Below are 20,034 nucleotides of genomic sequence, written 5' to 3'. Positions count from 1 at the left end.
TCTCAGCGCAGCACAAGGGCTCCAGGTGACATTTCTAAGTTTTTAAGGAAATAAATGTGCGGAATTCGTGGAGCACAAGCTTATTCTGAGCGCGCCTTCCTGCCCACCACCTGTCTGCACCAGAAGGACAGGTACGGGAGGAAAGGAGCACTTAAAGCTGGGGTTGAGCCCCTAAGAGCTGGAGGTCCTGCCCAGCCTCCTTCAGCGCCGCGGGGACTCGTCCTCGCCTGCCGCCGTCCGCAGGCAGACCCCGTGCAGTAACAGACAGCAAACCTGGGCTGACGGGCACGCAGTGAAATCGGCTGGCTCTTTGTGAGCATCTGTCTGCAGACGAAGGCAGCTCTTTGCTTGGAAGAGGCAACAAGCTGGAGGGGGAGAAAACAAGCACGGGCGCAACCAGCCCGAAGCAGGCTGTGTCCAAGCAGCCCTGGCACAGACCCGCAGGGCTGCGGGACGGAGCAGCACGACGCGCGGCGCTCCTACCGGCCACTGACTCAGTCAGCACGGCTCTTACAAAGACCGTGTTTATCAAGGGGCGAAAGAGGGACAAATATATTAAAAGTACACAGCCAAGGATCTCACAGCAGGCCTTATACGGGCTTTGTAGGGATGGAACGAGCAACCAAGCATGACCTCAGCATCTGACCTAGCAGATTTATGAAACCGGGAAGCAAGATTTAAAGACAAGTATTTATGTAAATACAGCTGGGTGCTTTCCAAGGCACGCTTGTTACAGCAACCAAGCATGGGGAAATGGAATTCATCACATCAGAGACAACATGCACCCGCCCTTTTCCACAGAGGAATAAAAAGTCAATTTCCTTCACCTTAGGGTGCAAACCAGAGAGGAACTTCGCTGCTCGCAGCAGCCTCACTGGTGAGGCCGCCACCACCACAGGTACGTGTTCACACAGCCACAAACTGGGTCTGCCAGAAACGGCCCGTTTATAAAAATCATCTCCTCCTGGAAGGCGAGCTCGTTACCGATAAGCCCATTCACCACACAGTGTTTCTGGGAGACCAGGAAGAACGAGCTCCCTCCCCTCCAGCACCTGACACCTCCCCCAGCTTCGGTCTCGGCTATCCCCAACACAGGCGAGGTCTTGGCGAGGTACAGGGACCGCACCAGGGGCTTGTCAGCAAACTCCTGCCGCTTGAGAGGTTCCCGAGTCAGTGACACAGCAGGCTCCCCTGCTTCAATCACTCTAAAATTTATATTTTTCATAGAACACCAAGATAAAGGCACTTCAGAGCATGGCTTTTCTCCACCTGACAAGCCAACGCAGCATCAGCACCCCTGAGCACTAGAAAATCACAAGGTTTCAAACTCACACCTAGATCTGCCTACACACACGGGAAGCTGGACCTGAAAGTTCCTCCTGCCACTAACTCCTCCGTACGGCAGGGAACACGGGAGATTTTTGTTTATATCCATATAAATCTTGGTGTATTCTGTTTGCTACCGAAGCCTATTCTTCATAAGGAACCCAAAATCGTAAGGAGGGCAGAGTGGCTGCACATAACGTCACAACAACCTAACCCTAAACTGTACAGCGGTGAACCAGGGCATGCTGCAAATGCTTTTCGGAGAACCCCTGTGACAAAACATGCCCTGCTTCAGCCTCACCAGCCAGATATTCCAGGACTGTTTACATGTACTGAATTTAAGTGTACTGAAGCAAAACAGCTGTTAAAATAGTCACATCTTGTCGGAGCCAGGGGGGTTTATATCAGATATTTATCAACAGGTTATTCAAAAAGTCCACTGAGTTGCAATCCCAGCACGTTTATTTTTCAGTTATATCCTTCAAGAAACTGTTTTGCATCTCCTCCTATAGCTTGCTACGTTGCTGCTGCCACCATGAGGTATTTGTGCATTGTAAAAGGGTGATTTTGTACAACTTTAACTCCATTCCAGTTTCATTTAAGTGCAAAGCTGACAAACAGAAGCTAAAAGTACACAAGTGTCATTTAAAGAGTGCTTTTAATAGTTCAAGTACTTAAATGACAAAATTTGTTTGGACAGAATTAAACTAGAAATTGCTGTTCACCTAGCCCCAAAAGATTTTTATCTTGCAGCCTTCTGTATCATTCCTTTCTTTACATTAAGAAGTGAAAATGTCTTTGTATTCTTACTTAAATTTTTTTCAGACTTACTCAGTAAGCTGCATGCTGAAGAAAACACAAATAAGACTTTTCAACATCTGTAGCACAAACTGCTGTTGTTAAACAGGTAGTGCCTCGAAATAAAATCTGAGGTGTTAATTTGGGTATAAAAATAGCTATTGTATCAAAAACTTTGATCTAGATGACGAACTCTGGTTCATCGCTCATAAAAGTTCATTTCTGCAGTTTTCTATAAAGCCTAGCGCAACAATTTAAAGTAACAAATTAAGCAAGTAACCGTGATGTGGTGCTGTGTTTCAGAGTCTGAAGAACAGCTGTAAATTAACTGAAACAGTTCCCTCTCCTTCCAAATCTGCTGCTGCTGCTTGGCCACAAACACTCTATTTTTACAACAGCCAGTCACACGCATTTTATTTAACCAGTCATTAAACCAGCACAATGCCAGATAAATTAAGAAAGAACGAAAATGAGCCCTTGCATAGCTTAAACTCAAATTCAGAACAGAAGTGTTTCATCCTGCCTGGTACATCTGAAAATAAAAGGGGCACTGAATGAAACGTAAAGCAGAGAACTGTGACTTCGGCTTCACCACGGCTTCATCAGGCGACCTTGGCAAAGCAACTTTGCCGCTCCTTACCTGTTCAAGAGGGAAACCACCACGTTACAAATTCGCTAATTCGCTTCCTTGTGATTTCATTATGGTTTCGCAAGTTGCAGGTGGAATACCGTAGCTGTTAGCAATGACTAGGTGGGGCACAAAGCTGAAAACTGCATGGGGAAGAAGGGACAAAACCTGCCCGAGAAGTGAGCCTGACTGTCCTTTGTCAGAGATTCCCGGGCTCCTTTGTGATAAAGAGAAATGCAGGTTTCTGGCCAATAAAGCTCAGTTCTCCCCCCCCCCCAGCCCTGCAAAGCCTATCAGGACAGCAGGAAGAAATGGGATACTTGGGCTCAGTGCGGAGGACTTGGGGTTATTCTTGGTCCAGCTACCAGCTTCTTGCTCACCAACTCCGCTCCCCCCTGCACTGCTGCTACTCACACTTGTGGCAGCTTTCAGAACAGCCAGCGTGTGGCAGCAGGTAAAAAAAACCCTGGGAAAAATCCATACACACAGCGCAGAGCCGCAGCCGCGGGCTTTTCTTTAGCCACACAGAAGGATTTCTGGTTTGTATCCCGACATACGCGATAGGTTGAAGGGAAGGAGGAAGGAGAGGGGGGAAGAAAGCGTGGCGAGCCGTAACAGCGCATCACTTCGGGAGCTCGGTCATCACTGTGCCAGCCAGCGGGTCTGAACGAAGCAGAGCTCTGGCGTCATCGCCTCCTTTTAGAGCAGCTGAGCAAGTCGTCTGTGGAGTTACACAACACTTCCATGCCACCAGACTTCGTGCCACGCTCTCAGGAAAGGAAGCTGCTGTCAGAGCCTGGGAGGGAGGCAAGCAGTCGGGGACATTTTGGCACTTCCCCTGCTTAGGATGAGCGGAGGAGACAGGGAAAGGGTCGTGGCTTTTGGGCAGCGCGAGGCTGGGCGGCTGAGACACCGTCAGCCTGCACCGCCCTGCGGAGGGGCAGAGCAGCAGCACCGCTCAGCATCCTTCCTCCCGCAGCCGCACCTCGCCCGAGGTGGGTAAAACACAGGATCGGAATAAAACGCCCCGGGCCCCGCCGCTCCTCCCCATTCTGACCACCTGCCCTTAACTTAAACCCTGCCCTTAGCCCCCAGATCTGCAAGCACCCCTCTCCATCACCACCCCCCCCCCAAACCGCCCCGACACAACCCCATGTTTCTTCTGAAGGACAGACCATGCTGCATAAAACCCGCGGGTAAAAGATGCAGCCTGCTGTTAACAAGGAGTTCCAGAGAAATCAGGGGAGCTTTTGCCCATTCAGGAGTGGCAAACCTTCCTCCTGCAAGTTCAGCATCTTTCTGCATTACTTAACAAGTGGTAGTACCCAGTCTCTTTTCACTTTTGCTACTGATTTCATTTTTGTAATTTATTCAGCAGGATTATGGACACAGAGGAAAGCCAGCTCGTAACTTTCTGGCTCTTAGGAAATCAACACAACTCTGAAATTTAAGATTTGCAGAGGCAGAGAACGTATGTTTAACAGGCACAAAGCTACTTCAGATGCTCCTGCCCTTTCCAGGGAGTGAGAAAGCATTAAAAATAACCACAGCTTCTTAGCTACAGCAACCCACCTCCAACATGCATTAAATACCTGCAGTTAAATGCAAGTTTGCTGCCTCGAGGTTGTCCCGCAGCCTACACCCTTACAATGAAACCTCTAAGTGCTCTGATCCGTAAGGATTATTGTTATCAGAAACTACATGAAAATTCCATAAGGTTTAGACGCAGGCCAATATGCAAGATTAATTCATAGGTAAATTCTTCTGCATGTGCTGATTACTTCTGCACCTCTGCAATATCACACACCCAATCCTGCCTGCACGCAACTATTAGCTTGGAAGACAGTCTACACAGAGTCACTACCAGCATAAAAATCTTCCTGCTAATTCAAAACCAGCAGAGTGCACAGCGGTACAGGGAAGTTCAGGTTTGGTTTCCCAGGCTTGCAATAGCCCTGAGCTTTGTAGAGGCAGCAAACTTGCCGCTGAGGTGCGCTTCCCTCAGTGTACGGCCTTCTGGCTTCCTCAGAAATAACGTGGGAGGACTCTAGAGGGAGCTGCATCCAGACACAAGTAACTGAAATAAGAGTCAAGATAAAGTCCATCAGAAGAAAAAAACCACAGGAAGATGTCAGTCACCGCTTCCACTTCCCCCAATCCACCTTGCATTCTGCAACTGGGAATTTGCAGATTAAATCACAGGATGGTTACTTATTGGCACTCATCACTGGCATACATATGCACAATACAGCAAGGTTTAAGTTTCTTAATAAAAAGGAATTTTCCAAATCATCTCCAGTGCTTTTTTAGAGGCAACTCCTGACTTTGTTTGCTCCCCCTACCCTCCCCACAAGCCTTTTTGCAGACTCCCCCACTTGCAGTCCCCGAGCAGAGCTGCCTTTCCATGCCAAGCTCACACCAACAGGCCCATGCCTCTCCTTACTCCTGCCACCAGCTGCTGGCTAAACAGCAAGGGTGAAGAGACCAAAGTAAGTGTATTGCCCGTCTCCGACTGCAAGCAAGAAACAATCACACCCACTGTGCTCATGTCCCGCAGCAGATGGAAGCATTTCATTAAAAAGGGTTCTTCAACGAGTGGCCACAGCCTCGGAGGCTGCCTTGACCTCAGGATGCCCATCTACCCTTGAGACCACCCGAAAATGCAGATCTGAAAAGCTGCTTTCTAAAAAGGATTCGAGAGATTAGAGAAATAAGTATGTATTCACATTTGTAGGAGAGCATTCCACTTTCTGGAGGGGACAACCTGAAGCCAGTGCCTCCCACAACAACACGGTGTGCAGTCTGGTCAAAAGTAGAAGGAATAAGACTTCAGGTTGCTGGGACTAATCTCCTGCACCAGTACAAGAAGGACCAACCACTTCAAGTAAAAAGTGCAGGTAAATTACTTTCTAGCTGCAGCTCCCCTTTGCCTTTTTTTTTTCGCTCCTCCTCCTGCAGTATAGGCCATTCTAAATTTGGATATAAAATGACTTAAAACAGGATAACATTTAGCAGCATGTTATTCAGGAGACTGTCTCCACACACTTCCTCTGCCTCTCAGTTTCATAAAAGTCAGTATGACATGACCTCATTTATGAGAACAACTTCAGAGAAGCCAAAACTGAAGTAAATGAGTAGAGGATCCTGTTAAATGAACAGATTTACACCAAGGACTTTCCCTTCTGTAAGGACAGAAGCTTGCTCCATTTCCAACCCCACACATTCAGCTGGGGAGTCCCCCCCAGCACCACAATTTTGTTGTTCCAGCACTTTCTTGGGGGAGGAGAAAAGATGGAAGTTTGGGGATGGAAGCACCTGAATAAAGATCTCCTAAAGGCAGGCAGCTCTAGGATACACTCATGGACCATTCCAGCAGGGCCATTCACTTCCAGACTGCAGGCAGAAGAAGGGGAGAATATTAATCCACACTTCCACATCACTTTAGACAAATACTTTCCAGTAATTTCTTGTAACCGTGGTGTTAACTACTTTTTTTCCCCCCTCAGGTTAGAGAAGAAAATTTTCCAGCTATCTACAACTCAATTTCCCATGCAATGTAACCGTACCCCTCACTACACACACTGTGATGAGCTACAAAGAGCCACAAAGGAACAGCACATTAAACAAAGTCCATTCTCGCTATGATTTTATAGCAACTTTTCCCCCAACCACTATGCAAAAATTATAAGCAAAGCTGATCCAGCAGCACCACTTTAACCAGAAAGTCATTCCTTTAGCAAGAGTCCAAGGAGAGCAAAGATCTTCACAAATCTGCCCCACCAGTGGCTGCCATCTGGAGTGAAGTACTCCTGCTGCAGTGTTTGGGAAACTCAGAGCCACAACTACAAGCGGCATGCTCAAGTTCAAACAAAAAGCAGCCCCAGCAAGGTGTTCTGCAACACGCTGCACAAGCAAGAGGTGATCCTACTTGAAACTAGCATGGTGCTATTCAATACCACAGGCAGCGATGAGCATGGTTTGCGAGAGGCTTGGGTGAAGAGGAGGGCCTTTCCCCTCTCTGACCTCCTGCGCCATCTGCTCCCTCTGGTCTCCTCTGAGCAGGAGCTGAGTCTTGATGCTGGTGCCTTCACCCTGCAAAGAAGCTGCAATGCAACAGAAAAACCAGCACCTGCAAGTCTTTCCACTCCCTTGGGACCTGCAGCTCCGTACCGCCAACACAACTGTGCCCCCTTCGCATCCGTAAGACCCCCATGCAGGTCAGCTTGGTTTTGCTTTAGCACTTCAACAGGGAGGAGGAGCAGTACAAGTTCAAGGTGGGGAGAAGGAGCACAGGCTGCCTCCATCTTCTCCTGCCCTCCACCAGTCCAACGGATGCCACGGAGCTAGCATGCCCCCACACCTGGGGAAAGGAAGAGGACATGGGACAGGAGACAAACAGGCAAAGTGGGCAACGCAGGGCAGGAGACAAGGTTACTTGCATGGATATTGCAATATCGCAGCAGTAGTCTCTAGTATGCTGTTACTGGCTATCCCCTGGTCCAGTACACGTGCATATTAAGAAGTGCAGTGACAGAGTTGTAACAGAAAGCTGTCTACTGCTGTACTCCAGAAGTACAGATTTCAATCCCTATCTGTTGCTCCTACCCCCTCGTCATGCAAACACAAACAGGAGCCTGAGCACAGTGTCTGACTGCCTGCTTAAGGCACCTTTCAGACACCTGAAACAGTCAGCTCTTAACACTTTCCTCTGAAATATACTTAAAAAAACGTGTTAACCCATATTCTCAGAGGCAAGAGAACAAGCAACTTGCTATGACTATTAATAGCAGAATGACAGCAGTATGTATGAGTAAGAGACAATGATCTCCAGACACTTCAATCAGAATGATCCAAAGATATACAGAAAAAAAATGAAAAAACAGAACATTACAGTAGGACCTGTTCAAATGCTCCATTTTTCCTCGAGAAAGCTTTGAGGTATGATTTCAAATGGAGGGACTGTTCATCTGCAAAATCCATATTGGAGGTTTGTTTCCTCTTTGCTCAGATTAGCTTTTATTCCTGTGGAGTGCTACACTGCCCTGAGCAACTGCCAGGATCAGAGGAGAAGTGCAGGAGTTGAAAGAATCCTTTCTCTCTACAGTCATGACTACATCACACTTGTAGCAAAAAGGATTTAGGGAGTTAAAGTTCTTAGCAGTCACGCACTGCTATCACAAAATCAAACACGATTAAACCCAGGCTGCTACCCACAAGCGATGTGAACAGATGCAGTGGGCAGGGATGACAAGGCTGGAAAGGCAGGGGAAGCCTCTGGCTGGGGCTACAGCACGCTGCTAGGATGGGCGTGCAACCTGGCACCCACCGGGAAGGGGATGCAGGCATCACGGTCGGTATGTCCTGGATGAAGTGCTCTGGAGAAAGGACTAAAACTCTACGTGCTCCTGCACGTGACGCTATGGCTCATTAACTGACCAGCACTGAAGAAACGAACAAAGGATGCAAACTATATAGTTATTAACTCTTGCTTATTCAGAAGTATTCAGAAAACTAGCCCACATGCTCTCCTTTCCCTTGGAGGCAGGGTTTAATAACTGCTGTCATCAAGTAAGTTTGCACGGTAAGAGTCCAAACTAACTTCTAAATCATCTCCGTAACAGTCCATACTAACTGCAAACAAAACTTGAGGTTCTGAGCAGAATTGAGAGAAAATCCATCAAAACTGAAGATGACCCTCAATATGGAAAATACAAAGAACTCAGAAAATTCTGAAACAAGTCACTGCATTAATTCCCCACACAACGTATCAAAAAGACTGGAGCAGGCTGAATGTACAAAGAGCAAGTCACCGGTAAGCCTGAGAGTGACACCCACCATCAACAGGTGGGGACGTTACCTTCACCTTGGATTGTTCTTAATGATCTGAATCATCACCAAAACACAGAAAACCTACTTCCATAAAATAAAGTCACTATTTTGTAAGAAAACTATAAAAATGTTAGTTTTATTGTTATCAACACAATTTAAAAACGAGTAATCGTTTTCAGTCTGGGGAAAATGTATACGCCGCCTGTTGCCCTTCCAAGGAAGGAACTGTGAAAGATTATCAATCTTTTAAATCTTTTACTGCTAGAAATTAATCTTTTAAATCTTTTACTGTTTCTCCATTACAGGGGAAGGATACCCCAGGATCCCTAATGGAACACCTTCAGAATAACCACAGTACTAGGAGGGGAGATGGGCACAGCTGGGAACGGGGAGAACAAAGTTCTAGCAGAGAACCGAGCTTTTTAAAAGCTTTGTAGTAAAACCATTAGTGCTCTTCCTTCCTGCTTGTGAATGAAAAGTAAGCATTCTGAAGAGGAATTTTATGAATGAGGGTCATCTACAAAGAGACAGGACTATAAATATTACATGGACAAAACAACATGGAGTCACAGAACCGTCTAGCTTGGAATAGACCTTGAGGCCCAACCTTCAACCTGACCCACCAAGTTCAATCACTAAACCACGTCCCTTAGTGCCACATCCACAAAAAGATCCTCTTATTTCTGCAGTTAGCCATATCCATAAGCCAAATAACAGGGGACTGACTTTATATTAGATCTAAAGCAAAACAGATGCCAAGTAACATCTGAGTCGCTCCACAGCCGTGAAGAAAAAGAGTGCGCAATTCCACAGCAAGCAATATTCTCACAGCTAAGCACACGGAAGGCATCCTGATATCCTGCTGAGCAGAATTAAAGCCAAAAACCTGAAACTTCAGAGGAATCCTAGCTTGGCTCACATTGTGTAAGATAAAGTTTTCTCTTGTAGCTAAAAACTACAAAACCACTGTTAACTACATGTAAATTCTCTTTTCACTCCTCATTTCCTACATTTGTTAAAATTTATTTTTAATTAGTCTCTGAAGAAATACAGAGCATAAGCATGTTCCTAGTGTTTTAAGAAAAAATTAAACCACTGTCATTACTGGTTAGCGATGTTCTGAGATACATACACTAACTCAGTTTGTTTGGAAAGAATAATCCCAGGAACAGTGCGAGTATTCAACCACAACAATACTGACGTAGATGATTAAAAGCATAGGTCTCTGATAAAAACAGCCACAGGAAGTGACCCACTTGGACACAAAATAGAGCCACTCCTCTCTGTTAATAGAAGTTTTTCTAGAACGTCATGGTTCTTAAGGCTCTGCTGAGTACAGGTTCCTGTGAACAAAGTGACAAGGTCAGCCTGAGCAATCTGCAGCCCAGTAACTCATTTCTTAACCAAACACTGCCATTTCCACTACTTTCTCATGAGAAAAAGTCACGTGAATAGAATCAGAGAAATAAAATTTGTGTAAACATTTTCTAAGCATTTTAAATCAAAACAGCATCTTCACAGTGGCTGAAAGAATAAAAAGCAAAACTCAAGGACAAGGTACTTTGAAACCAAAAATACCTTAAGAACTGGAAGAAGACAGAAGTACCTGTATTTAACACCTTCTACACTAAGAAAAGGAGATCTATTCTCAGTAGGCTGAAGTAGGTGCATTCGAAAGTCTGTATGCTCTGAAGTTATTAAAAAAACACAGTTTTTAAGGAAGCAAATACAGTGACATCTCTAGGCTTGGGCTGTGGTTTAATAACACAAGGAGTTTGGTGACAAAGGTGGCACCCAATTCTCACCTGAGCCATGCACTATGTGCCCTCCAACACTGTCTTGTGGGCAAAACGCATTTCTAGGACCATGCTATGAACCAGAACAGTTACCTAACCTTGCTTGAACATAACCTGCAGAGCAGAGCTCCACAAACAGCTACATTGATCCTGACTGAAGAGGCGAGTGGGGCACTTATAACTAGGTGAGGACAGAAGGTGACAACTCACTTAGTCAGCACTGCCACCTTTTGTAAAGAAACCCTGCACTCTGTCAGAAAAGAACAATTCCCTTTTTCTAAAGGGGATTATTTTAAGGGAGCAATAATTGCCCATGGAATCCATTAAATTGTTTACCTATTGGCAAGCCAATGATGTAAATACACTTAATTTCACTGGATCCTTTTAGTAATACAGATAATTGTAAATTGATTTATTTGCTTCTGTATATAATTGCTTCCCTAGAATCTGTAGCTATTTTATAAATGCTATACTCCTTACAGGTTATACTTGTAGTTTGTTTACACTGTGGACTTTTTTTTTGGCCGGAAGTCCAAATTTAACCTACATTAAATCCCTTTTTAAACTAAACAGCCACACAACCTGTTTAAACAGCCACTTCTCCCTACCAATCTCTGGACAAACCCTAACCCTTACGCTGTCACTCACCAAAATTTGTAACAACAGTTTTGTATAACAAATGCATGCACAGACTCCACCCCATTCACTTACCACTCTCATCAAGTAAGTCTTCCTCGTCATCCCCATCGTTGTCCTCCTCCATCGCTGCCTCCTCTTCATCTTCCTCCTCCTCCTCTTCCATATCCTCCTGCTCCAAGTCCGGGTCCAGGTCCGGATCACTCCCTGAGATTGACTCGTCCGACATGATTCCCAGTGGTGCTCCTTGTGCATTACCTGCTCATGGTCTACTGTGAGGCAGCCCTGCAACAGAGAGCACAGAGGTACATAAGGAGCCCAGCAAATCCCAACCTTTGAGCACCGAGGCTCAAGATCATAGCGCTATTACTACATATAAAAGCATGGATCTACTGTCAGCCTTATATAACATTTATAGCAGACTGTGCATAAAACCCTGCGTAGAGAATGGATGCCATAAGCACGGTACTGTGATAATAAAGGTCCACCTTTCTAGAAAAAATACGAGAACCACTGAATTACCTAATTCAAAAAAGCACCTCTTTGTATCCTTGACATGTACACAGCGGGAGGACTCAGTATAAATACCTTATGTGAACAGTTTCACTTCCATCCAAATGCGAAGCACAAGAAAGAGGATCAGCCTAAGAGAGGTAAACTTGTGACTTGGATTGCCCTGGCCCTATCTGGTTACTCCTCTTCCACGCACGAAGAATTATCATGAGGAGGCTGTGCAGGATGGATGAAAAGAAATACACTCCTCAAAGTATAATAAAGAAGGCATCTTGATCTTGAAGAATGTAAAGCAAAGGGTATGTTAAAAAACCAAGAATTATGGCCTGCTCATCCCCTAGAATGAATAAAACACTCCCTCCTGTCATTCTTTTTCCGTTGCCCTCTACTTACGTCACATCTTAAGTGTAAGCTATAAAATGCCTGGGAACTAAATGGCTTTAAGAAAAGGTTCCTAAGCAGATAAAGCAGCATACATATCCACAAATTCCAAAAAGTGGAAAAATGTCATTTTTCAATTGTGTTTCAGAAGTATCTGTAAGAGTTTGGAAACTCAAAGGTTAAAGACAACCGAAGTCTCCTGGAGCAGGGCTGAAAATCTAACTGACAGGAATGCTGAATTATTCCAGCTGAAGTCATCAGTTCCTGCTTCGCCTCTCTCAGCTTCTCAATAACATCGAAAAGTGTCTGCGAGAAAACAGAAGGGAAGAAAATAAACACGGGAAGGACAGGCGTTGGTAGGTTCGGATTGGAATAGGAAGCTTTTCACCACTAGGTCCGGGTAGCACTTCACCACCAGGCAGAGACAGCTCAAGCCCTCACACTCTTACGTGTGGCATACAGAATAAGTTGGCTTCGCCAAGCAGATGGGAGAAATGGCCAAACTCTCCAGTAGCTCAGGTGGAGCCGTGCCAGTTCACACAAGCTGAGTGCACGCATTCAGCTCGTGCTCTGCTGGGGGCAGGCACCGAGCCCCGCCACCTCTGGCAATCTGGCTCTGGGAGCGCTGACTTCTGACATCTGGTGCCTCCAGGCCAGGGCTGCAGACACGAAGCGATCACAAGTTCTCTAAATTCTATGCATACTTCAGAACGGTAGCTTATTTTTGCTTTTAAATAGCTACAACGTCCACTTCCAGCAGATATAGAGCCCTAAGGAAAACAGCCAACATTTTACTCTTAGAAATAGCCAGGCTGTACTCAGACTTGTAATCCTGAAGCTGCACGCATCTCCCCGCAGTTCAGGAGGTGGTCAGCAGCGCGACCTTCGTAGCTTTCTGCTGGTCATCTGGGATTGCAAGGGGATTTATTTCTATGTTGACCATACTGTGCTAAGAAGGCACGCAGCATCCTAGCTGCCAGAAACTGTACCAACAGAACTGTATTAAAAAAGTTACAGGCTTCGCTATCCTAGGAAGTCAGCACCAACCAAAAACAGTGAAGAAATACAAACACTACTGAAAGAAATGAATTACGGTTTCTTAAACAAATGGGAAAAGCCGAAGTGCTGTAATGGCAGTAAACATTCCAAAGTACGACACAGTAGAGCTTCTCACATCAGTATTCTTCTGTTTCATTGTTTGTTGCAGAACCTTAAAAAATGTTTATGGGAAGGGATATGGGGCCTTACATTCCCATAAATAAAATCGCACCCAGTAGAGAGCGGCTATCCAGTACAGAAGTGCTCTAATATGAGATTTATTTTTCTTTTAAGCAGTAAGTACGTGTTTTTTAAAACCTAAATTCTGAAACCTTTTCAGCAGCCCTAGCCATATGCAGAAGAGCAAAACAGGCATTCAAGGAGTCATAAGGGCTCCAGAAGCCTGGTAGATGCACAGATGCTTAATTCCCTGCCATGTAACTGTCTGCCTGTCCTCCTCCCATCCTCATCCTCGGCTCTGGCAGCTCTGCGGCCACCCTCCATCCATCCACCACGGGAGCTCCACGTCTGCGGAGGCTCGCACCCCGCCCGGCGGCAGCAGGGCACACCAGGCAGGTATTACACAGCCTGGAGACTGCCCTCGTTTCTCACACAGACCTGACCCAGTTTGGGGCTTGCACAAGGGGAATTACATCACCCAGGCAGCCTGTAGCTGCCTCTCCTGTTTTAGGGCTGAGTTACTCCAGCCTGCCCCATCCCCTGCCTTTGCAAACACAGGCATGCCGTGCTCTACATATAATCGCTGTACGAAGGGCACTTTGCAAGAGATAAACAGATCCCCTTTACCCGATCAAAGTTACCATTTGTCCAGACTTTCTGGCTGTCCCACATTAGACCAACTCGGAGCCTGCTGCCCCGTCACACAACGGGCAGCACGTCCCGAGCCGCAGGAGGGTCACCGGCACCAGGCCACAACCGAGAGCCTGCAGTCCATGCAGCACGGTGCCCAGTTCCTGCAGGTGGTGATGCTGGGAAAGCAGGCTTGGGTATTAGGTGAAAAGGCTCCAAAATTCCTCTTGCTTACATCGGGAGAAGAGAGCTATTATTATTAATCCCCTTCCAGGGAGGTAAACCCTGCAATCAGCTGAGCATCAAATTAACACCCAGACAGCCCCTCTCATGCACTGAGTCCTGGCTTTCAGCAAAGATAAAAACAGGTGAGTAGTTTTCTGGGCTTTGCTTTAAGGCAGAAAACTTCAGACAGTAAGTGCCAGGCGGTGACGACTGCCGCCTCCTTGGCACGCACACGAAGGAGGCCCCGTTATGGACTCAGACACTGCAAAAACTCACAAATGCAGACACATTTCTGCTGTCCTACTGCTTTTCTTTTGCTCTGCAGAGGTTTTTAATCACATTTCTTAATGCACCCTGAAGCTGAGAGAGGAACATGAGTGTGATCTTCTTCCTTCCTATGCAACAGTGCTTCTCACGGCGGGGTCGCCCGTGCTGCAAGCCGGGCTGTCAGGTGGGGCAGCGAGCACAGGATCTGCCAACCTCGCCCCTTCTGTACAGCACCAGCACCCACAAAACCCGTCCTTTCATTACCTGCTCTGGGCACCGACAAGCAACGGAGGATGCGTGGAATAGGACACCAGGTGCCACCAGGAGCGGCGTGCCTTTGCAGAGGGAACCCACCTGCCGTGGGGAGCGCCCAGGGCACAGTACACGCTCGTCCCTCTACGCAGCCATCCCGTGCAAATCCCTTCCAAAAGGGCAGGTTTAACACTAATGCACGGTGCTGAATAGTAAAGAGGATTCGATCACCTCCCCAACTGCCAGCCAAGGCCGGTATCTGGGACTCATCAAGATTTGCCCCTTAAAGCCTGTTTTGTAACCAAGACCTTCCATGGTCAGCGTGGTACCGGGCCGTACAAACAGGATCAAGCACGCCGGCAAGTCGCAAGAGGATTTGCGCAGGCAGTTTAATAAAACCAGGTATTTCAAAGTCAGTGTTGTGGAAAGCTCTTTGGGTTTTGCTGCAGTCACGTTTTATGGTATTAATCATTTCCTTCTTGTTTGTTTGGCAGCAAAATAGATGCTTGTGGCCGTAAGATTCCCCTTGCGCTCTCAGATCACACACCAACATTTCAACCCGGAAGCCTGCTGAAAGTAGCAGCGGGCTCTGCGGGGCAGGAAGCCTCATCTTTCTGCTGGATCACCTGCTAGCACAGCTCTGGTACTTTATAGGCAGCCCTCAGTAAGTGGTGATAAAGGACAGAGATGGATCACTGAAGAGTCACTTTTAAACCTTTCTGTAGGATAAGAATCTCGTAACAGTTTCCAAGTAATACCCCAACGAATGGCTTTCTTCTCAGTTTAAAAATCTAATTAGAAATAAGTCTGAGATCAGTGGGCTTGGGCAGTTTGATTAACAAACATTAGAACTTCTCCAATTTTCATTATGTGATGTTACAATCTCTATAGGATAAATATTTACTCCAAAAGCAGCCAGCAGTGTCACTAACTCAGTGGATCTAGCAGACTTCCCCCCTCCTCCTTTTTTTACTAAAAATCAACAAGAATTTCTTCCCCCACTGATACCCCCAATCACATTTAGAGCCATCCTTACCTAACCGACTACTTTGTGATTTAAAGCCCTTCTCCCCGTGCAGTTTGACTGGTAAGGCTCGAGCAATCCGGTTGTTCAGCTGTGAAGCTGGATATAGCTGGGAAGGAAGAAAAAAAATTCTCCTTCCTTCCCCCTTGTTCAAATCACACCAAAACTAAGTGACATCGATCCCCTGCGTGACGTGTTTACCAGAGGGATGTTAAAGTTAAGAAAGGAAGAAGCCATCTGAAACCCCAAATCGGAGGGCACCTGCCTGTCCCGGACCATGCCTGAGGTCGGTGGGCGCACTCCTGCCCACAGCCAGACTTTGCCCATGCTTGACACAGGTATTAAGGAGCCCACTGTGATTTGTGGGGCTTCAGAATTGAGGGACAGAATAACCCAGGGTCTTAAAAAACACTCCCATGTATCAGCTTTAGGAGATACGCAGGCCCCGCTTTACAGATTAACCACCTCCTTCCTAAAAGGCACCGCCATACCACAACCAGCGTGAAACCGGTTTCCTTGACAAAAAACAAACAAACAAAAAGCCTCTGCAAGAAGGGGTGGAGTGTAATTTGTGTAACTATTTGCCCAAACAACGTTGCACTGCCTTTAAAAGCAATTTTTTTTTTTTAATTATGCTAGAGCAGAAATTGGCTTCCTACAAACAAACTCCTTGGAAATACTCGACATGTCCCCCCAGCCGGCCACCCCATCCAGAAGAGCGGTTTGCTTTGTGCTCCACCAAGCCTCAGGCTACCCGAGGTAAGAGACCTGCGATCAGTGGTGTTCCCGGTAATTACCGCTGTCCCCCTGGGATTAACGCCACAGCTGAACAAAACTCCTCACCTCACCACATCACCAGCCATGTTTCCAGCTCTGGCAAATTCTCTCTAAGTGGCACTTCAATTCCTTACTACAAAGGTCAAGAATAGGAAGCTTCCCTTCCCCGCTCACCGCTCCTGCTGTCGAAGCGAGCAGCATTTCCACACAAAAGCCACGTCCGAGCCTGCTTTTACAGGCTCTGCCCGTGGTGCCGACAGCAGCAGCAAGGCAGGCGGTACCGGAGGAAGGAGCGAAATCCCGAGCAGGGATTTCAGACGAGTGGGAAGGCTCAACGGCAGCACGTCAGGACTCCCAGATACATTTGTTTTACGCAGCAGATGAATTTGGGGCAAATCTGCCCAGCCACCATTAAAGATCACCAGTCGGAAAAGCCAGATCGTAAAAGTCAGCTCGGGGGAAAGGCAGGCCAAGCCTTCTCTCGTGAGGACAAACTGTGGCAAGAGGCAGGCAAATTCTGACAAGCAACGAGGATCCAGACAGCTGGAAGATCCCTCCAGGAGCTGAAGCCCTCGTTCCACAGCAGTGGCAGAGAAGTTCTGCAATAAGTGACACAAAGAGAAGCAGTGGAACAGAGAGGGGGAAGAAGGCAAAGAGACAGCCCCCTCCTAAGGAAAGATCGGCCTCTGTGACCCTGCAACGCCCGTCAGCGGCTTTGGCCACCGCGACACGCTAACATTACGGCTTTCCTCCTGGAAGGGCACCGCAGGGAAACGGGCTGAGATAGCTCAAACAATGCCTTCACCCTTCAGCACGAGGAACGCTGCGTGCTTCCACGATGCTGAAAGGCTGAGCTGCTCTCTCCCATTTTCGCAGAATCGCCCCACCCACGCACCCTTCTTTTTTTTGCCATCCAGGGAAGCACTGAGGAATTTCATTACTGGAGAATGATTCACTGCCTCTACTGCCTGATGGCAGTATACTCTCGCATCACCGGTGGTCCAGGGAAGCCCCCATCCCCTCCAGGTGAGATCCAGTCCCCCCCCCACATCATCACGATGCTGCCTTCAGCCACACACCAGCGTTTCGCCGCCACGGCTTGCTGAGCTGCCAGTTGGCTCTCCTTTCTTCCCCTTCCTTCCTCTTCAGCACTGGCCTTAAAAACCAGGATTTGGGTTTATGCAGTTTTTAGAAACAGAAAGCCTCAACACGGTTTTGTCCCTCTTCATTCCCCATCTCGCCTCCAACCCCGATAATTACACTAGAGACAAGAAAGCATTACTTAAGCCACCTACAGCTTACCAAAGAAACTTGAACACAAGCAAAAAAAAAGAAAAAAAGACGTAGGAGGAAACGGAAATAAGCAGTTTTGAGCTCTCATGGTATAAAGATGACAATTAGCATATGGCAGACCCAAATCGCTCCAGTCTGTGATGCGATCAGAAGCTAACTTTTATTGGCTACCACTCTAGATTAAAAATCCATTAAAGGTTTAAGAACTGCCAGCAAGATGAGTTTCTTTCAGAGTCATTCCCTCCAGCAGAACATCCTGCTGGCACAGGGCTGGAAAGATTTATAGTAAGTGCCACTTACAGAGGTCCCTTTTCTGCTGGTTTTGAGAACAGTCACCAAAAAACGTTCAGTCTTTGCCTTTCCCTCTGAACAGGTCAAGATAAAAGTCACACGGATCCCCCGCACAAACCCTAAGCCAGCGCTCGTTTTGGTACCACTCCGGCCCAGCACCTCAGGCAGCACGCAGGGGATGTGGCCGGACGAAGGAGCCTCCTGGGCTTTTGTCCACAGCAAAGGACACGGCCCCAAAGATGCCTCCCACTGGTTCAGACAATTCTGCAAGGAAGGACACCACAGCTTGCTGCATGCTATGAAAAGCCTAAGATAGTCTTTAGAGGACTGCTGGCATACACACAGCACACCCCAATTAGAGAGAAGCGCTACTGCACAAAAAACTGGACTGTGAATCTCTCCCTAGATATATCTCACTTTTCAGTCTTTAAGTCCGTGAGTATATGACTTCTTATTTGAACTAACTTTCAGTAGAGCTTTAAAAACAGCATAACGTGCATTTGGCTAACGAGCATCACAAATATCCCTAACAAAGGTCCCCTGGGGGCTACCTAGCCACTTTGGTAGCCATACCCAACTGTTCAGTCCCAGCAGAAGTTAAAGAGGACATCAACTACACTTGCAAACTGGCACAGGCATACCCAACACTAGGATGGGAAGGTGCAACCAGAGAGGGATGTATCAGCAAACTATTAAAAAAGGACCGTGTGGAGTAAGCCCCATAACAGTAATCTGCACAAGTAGTTGCTGGCTACTGGACTCAACTGTAAAAAAAAAGTATCGCCAGCGCAAATTCATAAAATCACCTAGCTGTCATAAATGCCAGGAGTGTTTCCTGTAGTGCAGGTTCTTGCTGGATCAGACAACGCCGCGCGGGCACTCAGACCCACGCAGAGCCCAAGTGCTGTTTTTCCAAGACTCAGAAGCGGAACAATACAAAGCATTCAGCTGTGATCTCGGAAAAAAAAAACCCACGACCTTCAGCGTGTTCCCTCTCTCAAGGAGAGGAGGAGGTTCTGGCCAACTGCTTCCTGCAGGAGACCACTTGTGGCCCGGTTCATTCACCAGCCGTGGCCGCGGCTCGGCCGGCAGCTGTCCCGCAGTGCCAGCACGGGGCTGTGGGCAAGCCTGTCCCAGCATCCTGCTGACATGTCACCATCCCAGGCGGAGGGGACCGTACGCCGTGACATGTCAACGTCCTCAGGCTCAGCTGAGCTCTCTCCTAAAATAGACCAGGAGCGGAACTTCTTGTCTCATCCCCATTGTTCCTGCCCTCCTCCGGAGTCAGCAGGAACAGACCCGAGGGTGCCAAGCCATTCCACACACAGTGCCCGTTTGTCTAGCTGCAGAAATCCTTGACTGCTATTCACAAGGGCTGAGCTCTGAAATTTGAGCAGGAAGCATAAATTCTCTCGACGGGAATGCCGGGGTACAATTAAAAGCATTCCTTAACCAGACAGCTGGTTACATGGCACTGCCAGAGCAGATTTACCAGCAATGCCGTAAACCTCGCTCAGTTTCACTCCCAATCCTGTCTCTGTTACGGACAAAGGCAAACGGCAAAAAACTAAAGACTGTCCAGAGGATGCGCCTTCTCATCACGATGCGAGTACACATGTTCATAGAGAAGTCCCACTCTAGCAGCAGAGGCTAACAGCTCTGTATCTCCTTCTGGGAAAATAAGCACTGCCCTGACCAGGAGCATTGATTTAGTTGAAATCTAAGACCTCCTCTCTGCTTTGTGGTGCTGTGTGTTTGTTGTTTTTTTTTTTTTTTTTAAAGTGCTATAATAAGTATGGGAGGAAGGGAAAGGCACCTCTAAGCCATTTTGTGTCATTTCTTTTTTAAGCGAGAGTCAGAAAAAAGAATTTCTTACAGTCTGCATGACCATGCAGATCACCCGTTTCCCCAGTGTTCTCTACTTATTTACTCATTATCTGGGTCTTCTTCCTTCCAAGTAGTTAACTGCTGTCATTACAGAATACGGAAATTCAGATCACATTTAAGAGGCCGTCACTACTCACATTCATGGAGAACAGGACGTGCAGTTACAACGGGCAGAAACTTCAAAGGCTGGCTACTGCAAACCTTACTGTGCATTGTCTCAGGAACTCCAGAGCTAGGAACTTCCAGAAGTAAAAAAGTAAACA

At 47.1% G+C, this 20,034-nt stretch overlaps 1 protein-coding gene across 1 annotated transcript in view; it reads right to left on the bottom strand.

Annotated features, from left to right (window-relative positions):
• RAD54L2 (RAD54 like 2) overlaps positions 1–20,034 on the bottom strand; it is a 58,727-nt gene that overhangs the window by 30,716 nt on the left and 7,977 nt on the right. Inside the window, exon 2 of the mRNA XM_035558334.2 lies at positions 11,089–11,298. Coding sequence (XP_035414227.1) covers positions 11,089–11,242 — 154 coding nt within the window. The 5' untranslated portion in view covers positions 11,243–11,298. The remainder of the gene's footprint in view (positions 1–11,088; positions 11,299–20,034) is intronic.

The sequence above is a fragment of the Cygnus atratus genome, chromosome 10 (assembly GCF_013377495.2).
Source record: "Cygnus atratus isolate AKBS03 ecotype Queensland, Australia chromosome 10, CAtr_DNAZoo_HiC_assembly, whole genome shotgun sequence".
Taxonomy (NCBI): Eukaryota; Metazoa; Chordata; class Aves; order Anseriformes; family Anatidae; genus Cygnus; species Cygnus atratus.
The sequence above is the reverse complement of the archived record's forward strand: the minus strand, read 5'-3'. Positions and strand labels throughout refer to the sequence as shown.